This window comes from Falco biarmicus, chromosome W (assembly GCF_023638135.1).
Source record: "Falco biarmicus isolate bFalBia1 chromosome W, bFalBia1.pri, whole genome shotgun sequence".
NCBI lineage: Eukaryota > Metazoa > Chordata > Aves > Falconiformes > Falconidae > Falco > Falco biarmicus.
Window position 1 is genome coordinate 6,565,415 of NC_079310.1, and position 15,008 is coordinate 6,580,422.

The 15,008-nt window shown below is 42.5% G+C and overlaps 1 protein-coding gene across 1 annotated transcript; it reads right to left on the reverse strand.

Annotated features, from left to right (window-relative positions):
- Positions 1-302: 302 nt before the first annotated feature.
- Positions 303-14,199, reverse strand: CFAP53 (cilia and flagella associated protein 53). Its single transcript, XM_056323567.1, is given in 8 exon segments — positions 303-1,128; positions 2,648-2,750; positions 3,241-3,454; positions 5,034-5,206; positions 5,209-5,245; positions 9,054-9,351; positions 12,242-12,325; positions 14,180-14,199. Coding segments are annotated over 8 exon segments (1,167 nt in total). The 3' UTR covers positions 303-890.
- Positions 14,200-15,008: the final 809 nt, after the last annotated feature.

The window sequence follows — 15,008 nt, forward strand, 5'->3', positions numbered from 1 at the left end:
TCGAGGGCAATGCTATGAGGAGAAGCTGAATTGCTCCCACCTGTCCTCCTTGTGCCACCCACTGCTCCTCCTGCATAAAGGACAATCTGACCAGTAATATGGGGAGCCAAGAGGTTGTTGAGGAGGTGTCCCTCCTCCCCACTGGCAAAACCCTTCTGAGACCTTCTTGTTAACATTTGGCCATTTTTTGTGTTGCTCCATTGTAAAATGTTGGTGCTCCACCTGCCCCATTCTGTGTGTTCAGAGTGTGGCATTAGTGGCAATCCAAAGAAGCAGAGTTGCCATCAAAATGATAAATAATACCCCTTTTTGCAAGAAAATGATAGCTTCAGTCCTGCACAATTAATTCTGTCCAAGCAGAGGTCTCAGACTAGTTTTGAGACTCTGATATTCCACAGATCATTCAACAGCTATCAGAATATATGCAAAGCAGTATCAGCTCTTTACTGCCCATGCCATATTAGAAGAATTCATTGTTTTTCCTTTAACAAGGAAGATTAAGATAAATCACCAAGTACTTTTTGTCTAAATGCAAAAAAAATTCTGCAAATATTTGCAGATGGAAAGGCATTTTAATAAAAGTTTGCTGAAACTCTTCTACAAATTTTCTTTGTCCAGATTTTAAAGAAAGCCTACATATCGTTCGTGTCATAATAATACACTGTTATACTGCAGAGAACATACAGTATTCTTGTATGAAAAGATTAAGTGCTTTGATTTGGACCAGTCATTTTGTCAAAAAAATCCATGGGAAAAAATAACTTTTAAAATAATAATTCTTGTATTTTCCAGTTAAATATTTTGAGCGTCACAGTGGAGAAGCACTAACTCGAGTCAATTATAAACATCCTTAGAAAACGTTTTTAAAGGCAACTGAGTGAGCTAAAATATCATAGTAACTGATATTGAGAGTTAGACGTTAGTTTTCTTCTCAAAGGATGGGTGTTCACTAGTTTCTCACAAGGCCTTGACAGAATGTCCTGTATCCTTTCTTGGTAAGCTCTCTCTGCTGATAGACCCAATTCATATTCTTGCTGCTTCTCTTCTTCCTCAGCATCACGGGCCTGTTGTCAATAGGCAATTTGAGCCATGAGTTGTTCTTAGTATTCTTTTGCTTCCTTTACTTTTCTGGAAACAGCATGCAAATAGATTATTTATGAAGTGTAGGTAAAAAAATAAACAACTTTTTATTTATTATTATTTAATCTGTTAGCATTCAACCATAGAATAAAGAACCATTCAAAACTCCTTTTAGGTGTTAAGAATAACTACCACTCTGTTAACCAAATGCTACATGCTAACCTAAACAATCTTTAGAGAATTAATTGCATTCTGTTGTATCCGATAGAGCAGATTGCAAAATCAGTGCTTAAAAAAAATAAAAAATAAAAAAAAAAGAGTAAGAACAACTCCTTGCAATCAGCATGCCCTTCACTGCTTCACTGCCCCTCACAGTGGCAGTGAGAGGACAGAGAATGAGAGCGTCAGGCCTGAGTCCTTTCCCAGCTCATGCTCATTGCTGCTGCAGCCTTAGACCCCATCTCCACTCCCCACTCCCTCATTCTGAAGATTACAAGTTACTGCCAACAGGGGAGGCAGGGTGCAGGCTCCTGCTGCGGCTTTGTACTAATAATCTAGGGAAATGGCTGTCAGAAGTAATCATTCTTCCTTCTACCTCGAGACTCATATATTACTTTGACCACCCTCTGGAGAAGCAGTGGAAATCTACCTACGTGTTCAGGCACTTCTAGAGCAGGAGTCACACAGACTCACACAGACACTTAAAATGCCAGCAAGTCAAGACTTGTGCACTAATGCAACGCGTTGAACCACAAACACCAACACCACTGAACACCACCTTTGCTGAGTGAAGCATATCCAAAATGAAGCCCGGCATGTTTCCTTCTGAAGGGTGAGATTTCTGCCGTAGCCAGGAGATTGTTACCAACGCAGCCATCAGAGAACACAACAGATACTGGCTCTGGAATGAGCTACCCGGTTACCTCCCACAGACAAGTGTGGAGCAAGGGCAGGAGTACAAAAGGGAAATGGAATAAGTGAACTAAGGCCCTTTGCCCTAAGCTTTGCATGACACCCAGAGGAACATTTCAGCTACTGCGTATAACTATATTCTCACCCTCAGCTGTGAGATAAGCAGAATCCCATGCAGCTGGGTTACACACAGCAGCCTGGTGTTTTGGTGGCTGCCTATACGATTGTTTAGGGCATGTGTGTGGGTGGAGTTCAGCAATAAGCCTGAACACACTTGTTCTCCTAGGTAAGTAACAAACTAACCTTTCATTAACCCTCCTCCCCAAACCTCTGCCATTCATAATAACAGCTTGGAATATGAGGGGGTGTATTTAATAACATATATGTAAGTCGCACGATGGTCTCAAAAGCCCAAAACAAGGATATATAATGAAACATCATTATTTGTACAATGAGATCAGAATTAGTGATTTAATACCAATTGCAATATAATAGGGCTGCTATTGAGCAGTTCAGAGCTGAGAGGCTGCATGGTGGCAGAGGCTCTCTGAAAAGAAGAAAGTCCACCCAGTGCTCTTAAGACTTATCTGAAAATGAGAATTAGCCTACCCAGAAGCTTAAAAGATTGAGCTGCAACAAAATGAAAGAAAAATACCTTGCATGTCTTTCTTTTTCTATATGCTTGAGTTCTGCGATTGCTTCAGGTAATAACTTCCTCTCTTGAGCAAGTTCTTGCTGCTCCTTTGCATTTCTCTGCACTGCAAAAAAACCCAAAAAAACCCAAAAAAATCGCTTTCAGAAGGTAACAGCACTGCTAAGTTTCAAGGAACAGCAAAGTGAATTCAAGCCAAGTAGCCTAAACAGCAAGCCTGAGTTTTGTTGCTTCTGAAGAGGCACACAAACAAGTGTATTCTCAGCTTGTTTTTCATCCACTTGAATAAAAAATATATTCAGAACTTATTAATAACAATAATTAATAATAATGACTGATTCCTCATGCAAGCCTTACTTTACTAAGCTTTGCTCTGGTAATAGCAATAGGAAATTAGCGTAAGGAATGCCCGTAGGAGTAAAGTTTCAGATGCAGATTCAGAGACGGTAGCATTGTTGTCCACTCAACCATACAGCCTGTGCATGCTGGGCCAGATGGTCTTCCCAAAAGCCATGTGTCGTACCCTATCTGCCTTTGCCACGGCTTGCATTCACGCAGTAAGTTTGGTGCACAGACAGCGAGCTGTTACTACTTGCACTTCTCAAACTGCAGTTGTCTTGTATTCAGGACATCTTTCAGTAGCTGCTTTCTATCCTCCTTTTCTAATCACATTTGTTCAGCCTTCTTGGCCCAAACCTTTGCCAACTCTTCATCGAGGAGCTTGTCCACCTCCTTTTCTCACTGTTTCTCCTCCTCCAGCTGTTGAGCTAGGTGTGCCAGGTAAGTCTGCTGCTCCTTCAACAGCTCTTGCTGCAAACACAGACATTTGCAGCTCTGAGTTAATTAGTTCAACAAAGCCTTTCAAAACATGATGAGAAGTGGTAGTCTGGGGCCAACATGGGAACTGGGAGCCTAGAGCTCCATTCCAAACCCTGTCATGGGAAAGAGCTGTGCAGAATCTTCTTCCTGGCCAGTTGGCAGTGCCTAGACAACAGCGTAAGAGCAGAACAAACAGAGAGTGACCCTTTCCCTCATAGCAGCTCAGCTGCCTACAACACAGAGTTTACAAACTTTTCACAGCTAACCAGGTGATAACCAGGGGAATTTTACAGGTGTGCTTAACTGTAAGCATTGCAACTAATGTATCCATGACATTGCCAAGCTGTGCGAGGCTGTATTATGTAATTTAGCTACTAGTAGAATGCTGCATTGTATAGCTTAGCTACTAAGTAGATAAGAACCGATCCAAAACCAAGACACGAGCCAAGAGTGCTGAAACAGGGCCAGAAGAAGAGAAGGTCATGAAAAGAAGAGGAAGATGATGAAGAGGATGAAGATGTTCCAATCGACCACCAGAGGACCCCTGACCCATTAGACCACACATGCATAGTAAATGTGTAAATATGATAAGTAGTTCTTGGAACTGTAATGAATATGCTAATAGTTTCTCAGAAATGTCATTAATATGCATAGATTGGACATATAAAGACAAACAGTGAACAAAGTTGGTATGCACATTGGTCAGAACTTATCCCCCGTGCATCCAGCACCAAAAATAAAGCATGCCTGCCTTCTAACACTCCAAACCGGGTATTAGAGAGTTCTGTCTCCGATTTTTCGGTATCGCAGGCTACTCGCCATCGCCTGCATTAGAAGCCTTTGGATCCAATAAATATAAGAATAAATATCATCTCCTCTAAATTTGTGCCAAGGTCTAACAGTGAGTTTATACAACTTCCCTAAACTGCATGAGCTTCCAAATACCTTGAGCAGAGTAATGAATGCAGCTCCCTGCTCTGTCTCAAAGTTACCCTGAGACCTGTTTTCACCCTGAAGTTGGACAATCAATTTGTTTTAAATTTAGCAAGTGAGACACACATCCATCATTTCATGGCATCTGCAAGATACTTAACGTGAGTTTTTGCATCTATATATACAGCTATTAAATATTTAAAACTATTTATTAGTATTAATGAATTTGAAGTTAAATATTTACTTTCCTCTGCAGTTATGAATATTTAATAAATCAGATCCATGACAAAAAATATTTTTCTAACCTCCATTACAACCATACAGTATAAGGATGAAAAAGCTCAGGTGATTTATACACAATGAAATCAGCACGGAGGGACAAGATTCCAGCATTTCCTGAGAGCCCCCTTCTTTTGTCTAGCACTCACTGTGGTTTTAACAGAAAATGGGTTGCTTCTGAGAAGCAGAGAGCTGGCAGGAGGAGAGGCAACAGGCCATGCAACAAAAGCAGCAACTTCTTTAGAGAAAAGGGCTTGTGTCTGATCTCATTTATACTGTGAAGTTCACTAAGGGCCACAAAATTAGTCTAGATGAGGTGCTGCCCCACAACTTCACAATGAACACCTTTAGCGCTTACTTTTCTTTTTGTTTTTTCCTCAGCATCCTCCTGGGGTTCCTGAAGAGATTTTTCTAGGATCTTCAACTCTAGGGCAAGTTCACCTTGTTTTTCTTCATTAAGATGATTCTTCTTGTCTTGTGCTGCACTGAGCAATGTATCCTTGCATTCCTTCTGTTTCTGTAGTTTCTCCATCGTTCATTTCCTATCTTAAGCAGTTGCTGCTGTTCTTCCTACAACGGTAAAAATAACCAGTTTGTAAAATCATTGCATACCTAAGTGATGGCTAGAACTAGTTTGATTGGAACACTGAAAAGCGAAGATAAATATTTAAAGCCTTTCTGGCTGACATTAGAGAATTAGCATCATCCATTAGAAAGCATGAACATTTTAGCATATCATTCATTAGAACTCAGGATTTTTCTCTTTAATTATCACATGCACTTCAATACCAAAACACTGGAATGCCTGGTGTTCTCCAAATACTTCAAGCAGGCAGTCATCTGTTTAGAGAAATCAGTATCACTGCAGCACATATAGAATCACTTACGTTTGAAAAGACCTTTGAGATCATCGAGCCCAACCGTTAACCCAGCACCACCAAGCCCACCGCTAACCCATGGCCCTGAGCGCCACATCTACATGTCTTTGAAATCCCTCCAGGGCTGGTGACTCCACCACCTCCCTGGGCAGCCTGTGCCAGGCCTTGGCCACCCTTTCCATGACGGGATTTTCCCTCATTCCCAACCTAAACCTCCCCCGGCACAACGTGAGGCCGTTCCCTCTCTCCTGTCGCTTGTTCCCTGGGAGAAGAGCCAAACCCCCCTCTCTCCAGCCTCTGTCAGGGGGTTGTAGGGAGCCAGAAGGTCTCCCCTCAGCCCCCTCCTCTCCAGGCTGACCCTCCCCAGTTCCCCCAGCCACTCCCCACAGGACTTGTGCTCCAGCCCCTTCCCCAGCCCCCTGCCCAGCTCTGGACATGCTCCAGCCCCTCAGTGCTCCAAGGCTTCACGCAAAGCCATAACCACTAACAGAGCCATGTGTTCCTCCTGTTTCTGCTTATATTATCTGTCCCGCATCTGTTCTGGATGTTCAGAGCACTGCGTCTCTACTGGACATGAGATTGCACAAAGTAAGTAATTGGATCCTTATATTTTGATGGGCAGTTACTGAATTTCCATGGCTTCAAACCATTCTACTTCATATTGGAAAGAACAGAAAAATGGACAGTAACGCTGAGTTCTTAAGAAAAAACAAATGAAAAATAGCAAATGTGTATTCAAGATCAAACAAGTATATGTGTATTCAAGATTATTTAGTTGAAAAAATAAACCCAAAATAGCATCAATAAAGTAACTTAGCATAATTCCTGAACATCCTGCATTTGCATTTAGAAGTACAAATGCACTCAAACATAGTCATAAAACAGTATGTAACCATCATTAACTTATCTACAGGTCTTAGAAACAAATGCTTCAGCAGTCTTGAAGGTACACAGTTTTTTGTCAACCTGTTTTTAAATTAAATGTCTCTTTTGTAATGTAAATCTTCTAAAATGCATCAGCAGGTTTGTCATACACAGCATGTCTCATCTTTCCCATATGGAAGTACAAGCTGCACTTCCTAAGGAACAAATTGTTATGCTGGACATAAAGCACTCTCTGATTCTTGCTGCATTTCAAAGCCAAAGCTGACTTTGCTATCTGCCTGAATAGTCAAATTCACTTTCAGAAGCTGGTAAAACAGCTTTGAAACTCAGCCTATATTATCTGAGCCACAGAATAAGTAATCCAAAAAACTCTGAACAGTAAAGACTGAAAGTGGAAACAGCAGTCTACTGGCCAAGTTGGCACATGTCTCAGGCTGAATTCTGACATCAGTGAAGTTGTATGAGAGTAGCCAAGGATGGGATCCATGGTGCTTATTCTATGAAAGTTTATACGATGGGGTAACACAACATTGTAAATGTACAAAGAAATTGTTAACAACCATCCATCTTCAAGCCAGGACCAAAGTCCAGTGGCAGAAACCCATCTAACATTTGTGAGACTACAGCCAGAATAACACAATTTCAATTACCTTCTCAATAAATCACAATTTTTTAATGGAGAGAAAAGACAGAGGGGGAGGAAGGCAGCTATGTAGGTAATGTAGCTAATGCAAAAATTGCTGTCTGTTTTGTCATCCAGCCTGAGATATCCTGATACACATATATAGTCTATCATGGAAAAGGTGCGAGTTTCACTTCACAACATAATCTGTGTCCATTGCAACAACCAGAAGAAATTACTACACACAGAGAAACTTAGCGACCCCTGATCGTTAGAGGCTACCAACACCACACTGAGAAACTTGTAATGGGACCATCTGTCACATCTCTCTTCTGCTGAAAACGGATTACATCCCATTTTTAACACAGAAACTCTCCTTTACAGACCCTTTGAAGAAGGCTTTTTTTTCAGAGACTAATCCACTTCACCAGAAATGTATCCTCTTGACAGTGCCCAAGGCAACTGTCTTCAGGGGAAGCTACAAAGTCTTCTATTCTAATAGCATTTTTTCTGAAAAGGCCAGTTACGTAGAAGTCATCTTTGCCTGGGAGGTTTGACAGTGCCTTAAAAGTTGTTACAAGAAAATAATATTATTCTGCATGTTTTTAAATAAGTGAAACATTACAGCCTAGCTTGAAATAAGGACTCTACTGTTTTACAGCCAGGATTTTCAAAGCTTTAAGATTCATTACTGTCATTATTTTTAAAAAGTAGTGAATTATATATCTTGCCAACATCAGCTTCCAGTGCCTGACAGAGTACCCTGAGTGATCAGTCAACTACATGTAAATAGCCGTAAAACAAAGACCAAGTCTGAACTAGTCTCCCATAACTCACAAAGTCAACACAGAATACTGTGAACTAGCAAGCCTGGTTCAAAAGCCAGCACCACTACAGCAAGTCTAGACTGGGGAGAGCTGAGGAAAAAAATAGGGTAGTAGCCAAACAGTTGGGACAAGGTAGCCAAATGCCTCCTGCGATGTGATGCTCAACAGTAGCCAGCACCGATAGGTGAGAAAACTTAGGCACTGCTTGCTAATTTGTTTTTTTAAAAAAAAAAGAAAAAGTAGATTCTGAAATTCAGTCAGCTGGAGCATAAGCAGTCGGGATTTTTCATATCAATATGTCTCCTCATGTATGTGTCAGGGTCCTGAGTGTACCAACAGGCTCTGCAACCTCTCTGCAGCGGCTTGGCTGCCTGTGCTCACAGCCAGCCCTGACATCACCCCTGGATCAGTGAGCTGGGAAAGAGCAGTATGAGAAAGGGCTGAGAGGAGTCGCTTGGGAGCTGCAGTTAAGCTCAGGTTCTCGCCTTTGGCGCTGCCTGCGTAACCTACGCTGTAGTTATCCCTGTGCCTAAGTTCGATCCTGCTTCAAACCTGCTGACTTGACTTGCTGCCTTCATCTTGGATTTCATCGCTACAGACCTGCCGAGCAGTTTGGACTGTTAGATGACAACCCTGGTTACTGTCAGCAGACCTGCTCTGCTCCATTCCTTCGGGTATTGTGGGACTCTTGTTGGAGAGGACAGCATACCCGCCTGCCTTGCTGTCACCTTTGGCTCCTGGCTCACCTTCCCTTCTGGGGTGCACTTACTGTGATGATTAAACATATATATCATGATCTGAGATCTAGTGTTATGCATTACAGCTGGGACACAAGACTAGCTATCCCACAGGAAACTGGAAATCAGAAAACTGCAAAAATATCTGGCAAAAGCTTAAAAACATTTCCATTTCCCACAAAAGCTCTGAGAGGCCTTGAATGCCAAAATCCTTTACAATGCGAAGTTTCAAAAGATGTATTTCCCTCTGTAAACAGGAATGCATTTGCCACAGCTCTGGAAAAGAGGCTTAGCATAATAGGGCAGTCTCAGATACTAATGGAATCGGTGAAGATACAAATAAGGTATGGATTAATCTAAATATCTAGTAAACCTATCATTAGGAGGGCCTTATACACAATGCCAAATTGCAAATTATATGGAAATTACCAGCAATCGAGCCTCTTCCTCCTTCAGCTGCTTCGCCTCCTCTTTGTGAGCACTGAGCACTGCTACCTGGGCACTGAGCACATTCAGGATTTCCTGATTCTCTTCTGCTGACTTCTGCATATTCACCACCTCTTGCTTTTCCTTAGCCAACCTATCCTCTTTCCAAAGCTCTGGAAACATCTTCTTCTTCTGTTGCTTTTTCAGTTCCTCCTCCAGAGCTAGCTGGGCCAGCTGGTCTGCACACAATTCCTTCTGATGATTCGTTATCCAATGTACATGAAGCTCCTCGCATTGTTCTCTGAAAGGCAACATAAAAGTTTAAAAAGTCTCCAAATAATAAGCAAGTCTGGAGGTGTGTGATGGGATGGAGGCTCCCAGCTCAGAACTACTCAAAGGATTTTGGCTTAGGGTGCCAAATTCTATACCTGGTCTAACACTGACTCCTTGTGAAGCCTAAGGAATCACAGAGAGCCTGATTTGACGGAGGTTTGGCCATTAGTGAGCGGAAGAGAAAGTCCTATATTTTCATTTGTTAAAAAAAAACCCTGAACTCAGCTATATATACATGCACAATGTATACATACAATGTGTATTTTATATAAAATGTATATATGTGTTGACGCAGAAGGCTCGGACACAACTTATATGACCAATGTGATCAAGCTAGTGCCACTTTATTAATAGACTCACAGCAATTTATACTCTACAGGTGCTATTAATAGACCCACACCAATTTATACCCCCAGCTAAAAATACACACGCTACGCACACTTTGTTATGTACAAGGTGATAGGTTAAAACTACTCGTTCACACGCTTCCACCTCCCCTATGATTGGTCCTGGTGTGGTGCCCACACGCTGCTCCCCCCTTGTGCAGGCATCCTGCTTTTTCTCATCTTTCTGTCCAACTCTCTTATCTCTCTGCGAATACAGTTTCTTTGTCTCCCTTGGCCTTGCATATGTCCTTCACAACATCTGCAGCTTGTTACAGCTTCAGCCTGCTTGGCCTGCTATTACAACAGTTACTTGGTCTGGATTGCTCATAATACATCTGTTGTCTTCCAGCCACCCTACAAATCCCCCTTTTTGTTTTTGAGCGATCCAGACCCCTTTTATCATTCAGTTCATCATTCTCATAAAGCAATTCCACACACAGCCTGCGACGAGCGAGGGAAAGCAAGCAGCCGACTCAATATGAGTGATAAAGCAAGCTTCGATTTATTACGGCGCAATTATGTCTTATATACAGTTCCAGTTAATTATGCCTACAAGTCATCTGCTGATTGGCTAAGCTCTAAAGGGTTACATTTTCATACGTCCTCCTACTTGCAGTTTCTGCGGATAGCTAGCTACATATTTTTTTTTCCTCTCTTGTCTACGCGAATTCCTCAAAGTTATTTACAACATTAGGCACAAGGTCAGTGTTTTTCTCAGCTTCCTTATCAGCATGCCTCAGCATAGCTGCAAGGCCTGCTTCAGCTAACTTACGCTAACTTTGTTTCACAAAGATCTTTAAGGGAGTCATGGCCATGATCACACAGCCATTCTGCAACATTTCCCCCTTTTTCTCTTTGTGCAAGCAAAACTTGTGCAGTTACATGCTCGAGTAATTTTTGAATACAAGAGAGAGCACAGCTTAAACATACGAGTGCAATGATAACAATTATTACTATAAGCAACACACTTTACAACAGCCCTTTCAAACTACCAGAAGACCACCCTAATAATAGAGCACCATAACTTTGTCCATTAATTATCAGAGGTCCTCGGACACGAGTTGCGATTTTTTGTGGTCGGTTGTCAATTAATGTTGTATCTACTGCTGTTGCCAGGTCCAGGCCGAGGCTCCTTCGGGTGGCGGGTTGTAACACGGTGTCTGCCGATAAGAGTTGGTCATGTCTCCTGGAGGGGGTGTCGTGAAGGTGACAGGAGTCGCGATTGGGGTCGACACGCTGCGGCTCCTCGCGCTCGGTTTCTCGTTTCCCGTCTGCCGACAGACGTTGGTGCTGTGGGTCCCTCGCTGACAATTTTGGCACCACACTTGACGTTGTCGACATCGGTCATGGGTATGTCCTGGCTTCCCGCATCGATAGCAGGGGAAGTCTCGGCGCGTGGTGGTCGCTGGCTTTGGGGGCGCGGTAGCCCCAGGGGGGCGCAGAGGCGCAAGCGCTGCAAAAGCCTGACTTTGGGCTTGCACTAAATCTCTCCCTACTGCTTGGATTGCTTCCACTAGCAAGGCTTGCTGACCTACTGGCACCCAACTCATTCGCTCTAGCATTGTTTCTACAGAAGAATCTAAGGGCAGGGTTACTAAAATGCCTTTGGTGTAACTGTTACTATTCTCCAGAATACACTGGCACAATAACGGCCCTTTCATAAAGTTAGGTATATCTGGTGGGCTCACTGTGGAGGCCTGACTCATTCACTGTACTACGTAACTGACTTAATATTTTCCAATCAAAGCCTCCCAGGTTCCCTGTCTTTGGTTAGCGGCATTCATCTGATACGTTACAGGGAAAGCTTGTGGGGGGTTGACTTGCTCAGCAATATCAAATATTCCCTGAGCAGCTGCTTCTTGTGCTATTTTTTGCCAATTAATGTGCGTAGAACGCACCAGTTCGTTTACTGTATTTTTTGTTCCTTTTTTTTTTTTTTTTTTTTTTAATTTTGTATTGACTGCCCACTGCTATTTTCTTCCTCAGCAGCACTTTCGTCAGATGTGTCCCCGCCCTCTGGCCCCCCCGAGGCTACTTCGCCGGAGGGGGGGGCGGAGGACACGAAGGGTCTATAGGTGGTACAGTGGGCTCTATAGGTGGTACAGAGAGCACTGTTTGTGATAAAGGGGGTATTGGAATGTAATTTTCACATGGCATAATTTTTCCTGCATTAGGATCTGCGCTTGCAAGTCGGCTTGTTACTGCTGCAGCAAGGCGCTTTTCTGCTTGATATCTTTTTATACAATTAATAACTTCATGCCATGATTTCATCAATTTTTTTGCTGCCTTATCATCATCTATTACTAAATCCCATAAACAATCCCCATAATTACGCCATTCTTCTACTTCAAACATATACTCAGGATCTGCAAAATATCCTTTTGCTTTACCTAATGCAATTAACCCGGCCAGATCTTTTAAAGGGCCTACTCCCCGCTTTTCTATAAAGCATTGTAAAAGTGCTAGCGCTACCTCTTTTTCCATTGTGCACTCCTTAAAGTCCTCTTTGTTGCAGCCTTTTCCCTTGGGTAGCAGCTCACGGACGGCAAACCCCTTCTTTAATTATCCTGGGCTCAAGCACGGATCGGGTACGATGCCAGCATCAGCCGATCTTCTGCTCTCTGGTCGCTGCTACCAGTGCTTCTCCGTCCTCGCTGTCCGGTGAAGAACAAGGTTAGGGGTCCCTTGCTCGGGCACCACTTTGACGAGCGAGGGAAAGCAAGCAGCCAACTCAATATGAGTGATAAAGCAAGCTTCGATTTATTACGGCGCAATTATGTCTTATATACAGTTCCAGTTAATTATGCCTACAAGTCATCTGCTGATTGGCTAAGCTCTAAAGGGTTACATTTTCATACGTCCTCCTACTTGCAGTTTCTGCGGATAGCTAGCTACATATTTTTTTTTCCTCTCTTGTCTACGCGAATTCCTCAAAGTTATTTACAACATTAGGCACAAGGTCAGTGTTTTTCTCAGCTTCCTTATCAGCATGCCTCAGCATAGCTGCAAGGCCTGCTTCAGCTAACTTACGCTAACTTTGTTTCACAAAGATCTTTAAGGGAGTCATGGCCATGATCACACAGCCATTCTGCAACAACAGCCCAATATCATTAAAAAGATTACAATGGCAATTAATACCATTATCCCGTGCAGAAACAAATCTTTTAACCATCCAGTACTTCCTAAACTCTGTAGCCAGTCCGTTAACCTGTTCTCAGTCTTTATGGCCTGTACATTTTTTCTCAACTCAGCAAGCTGCTTATGAATAGAGTTTGAGTGATCAGTCAAATTCATACACTTTCCTTAGCGCTGTTCACTATAGGCTATTCTCTACTGTTCATGCTGTTTCCTTATCTTCTAGAGGTGAGATCACATTCCTCCTTTGTTTCTGTCTCATCCTAGTTTCTTCTCATACTCCCTTAAAGCTATTTAACTCTTTGCTGCAGGATCTCAGCTGCACATCATCAAAGCAAGGCCAAAACTGCACATTATCGATGTCAAAACAACCCACTGTCTCTGTTCTGTACAATTCTACAGTTCCCCCTTTTTGTTTTTGAACAGCTAGTACCAGGTTTGCCATGTTCTGCAGGGCCCTTGCAAACATGACAGCAACCAAGGCAATAGCAAACAAACAATACTGCCAATTGAGTGAATGGATGCCAAAAAGGCTGACATTTTCTCAGATTTTGATAACATGTTGCTGCAATGGGGCGCCTAAAACCCACACAGCACATACCATCCAAATCCACACAGCCATGTCCTTGAGCCAACAACAAAAACCCAATAGTTGCTTTGTTTTGTATGTAATGCTGGCAAATTTGACTCGCATTCTTGACTGCCTAACAAACAAGGTGATTTAACTTTTAATGGTTTCCCTGCTTTTACTCCGGATAAGAGAAGAACCTCTGCAATACGTTCCCATCAGTTCCATAAATCAACTACATCATTACATGCTTCATCCAAAGTTATATTGCGTTTAAGCGCATTATGCTTATCAGCATGTTCACGTGTTGATTTATGCAGGTGTCATGGTCCCATCATAGCCTCCTACTACATTAGCATCTACATAAAGACAATTATCAACATTCAAAGTGCCAACAATATCAACTTCTTGTGGGTTAACATTATACAGAGGCAACCAATTATCCCAAATATCAAGGCTTTCAGTAAGATTCTTCATTCCCCACATACATTCATTTTTTTGCAACAATGTCTGCAAGTCAAGAAGGGCACACCAAAGAAGGACTGGTTCAGTAAGGAGGCCACACATTAGTTGTTGGGTTGACTGGTGGCAGCACGCTAAGCTCAGGCCACACACAGTGAGCAGGGATCCATCACAGACCTTTGTCTGTAGAAACACAAGCATAACCTCTCCCCCAAGTTAACAATTTGTGGGATCCCGACCAATGCCTGGTACGAGGGTCTTTCATGCGTACTAAGACACCTTCATGCTTTTGCTGCTTGTCACCAATTGACACAAAATGTCGCACAATGGGAGGCACCGCATGGTTGGCAGAGATTTTCAGAAAGTTCAAAACATAACATGCTTTCTCTAATCGTGCCTCTGCGGTCATTCCCTTCATGCCCCCCCCCCCCCTTTTTTTTTTTTTTTTAATATGCAATCAGAGACACTTTACTGTAACAGAGAAGCCCATATTTACATCTCTGAGCCCAGACACAAACCGCAGCTGCATGCACCACCAGGCTCAGGGCAGAAATCATTCATGCAGTTACATAGCTATATATCACTACAAGCGTGCAGACACCTATTAATCATTAAGCAAGTTAAGAGTGTGTACTACTCTACAGAAGAGATAAGAGAAGCAAAAAAAAAAAAAAAATGTGTTATGCTGCATTCCAGAACTCAGCCTGAGAGTTACAGTCTGCTGTGAGTTCTGCGTTATAATCATTTGACACATGTTAGGGTTGCAATTGTGAAAGTTGCCCATTTACAATTTTCATTGGCATTATCATAGCTAGTTGTTTTAAAAGCAACCCTTGACCTTCCTCATGCTCGACTTGTTGCAAAATATTCTGAAGCCAATCAATACAGGTAGTATATGACTCTTTAGGACCCTGCAAGACCGTGGCAAGACTCCCGCATCTGGACTGCCTTAATAGCCATCTCCTTCATTTGCTGTAGAGGGATTTTTAAAGGACCGAGGACATATGTTGCTATTGTCCAGGTTGGACAACCCAGGCCTGTTAGTTAAAACTGCAGAGCAACGTTAAATTGTCC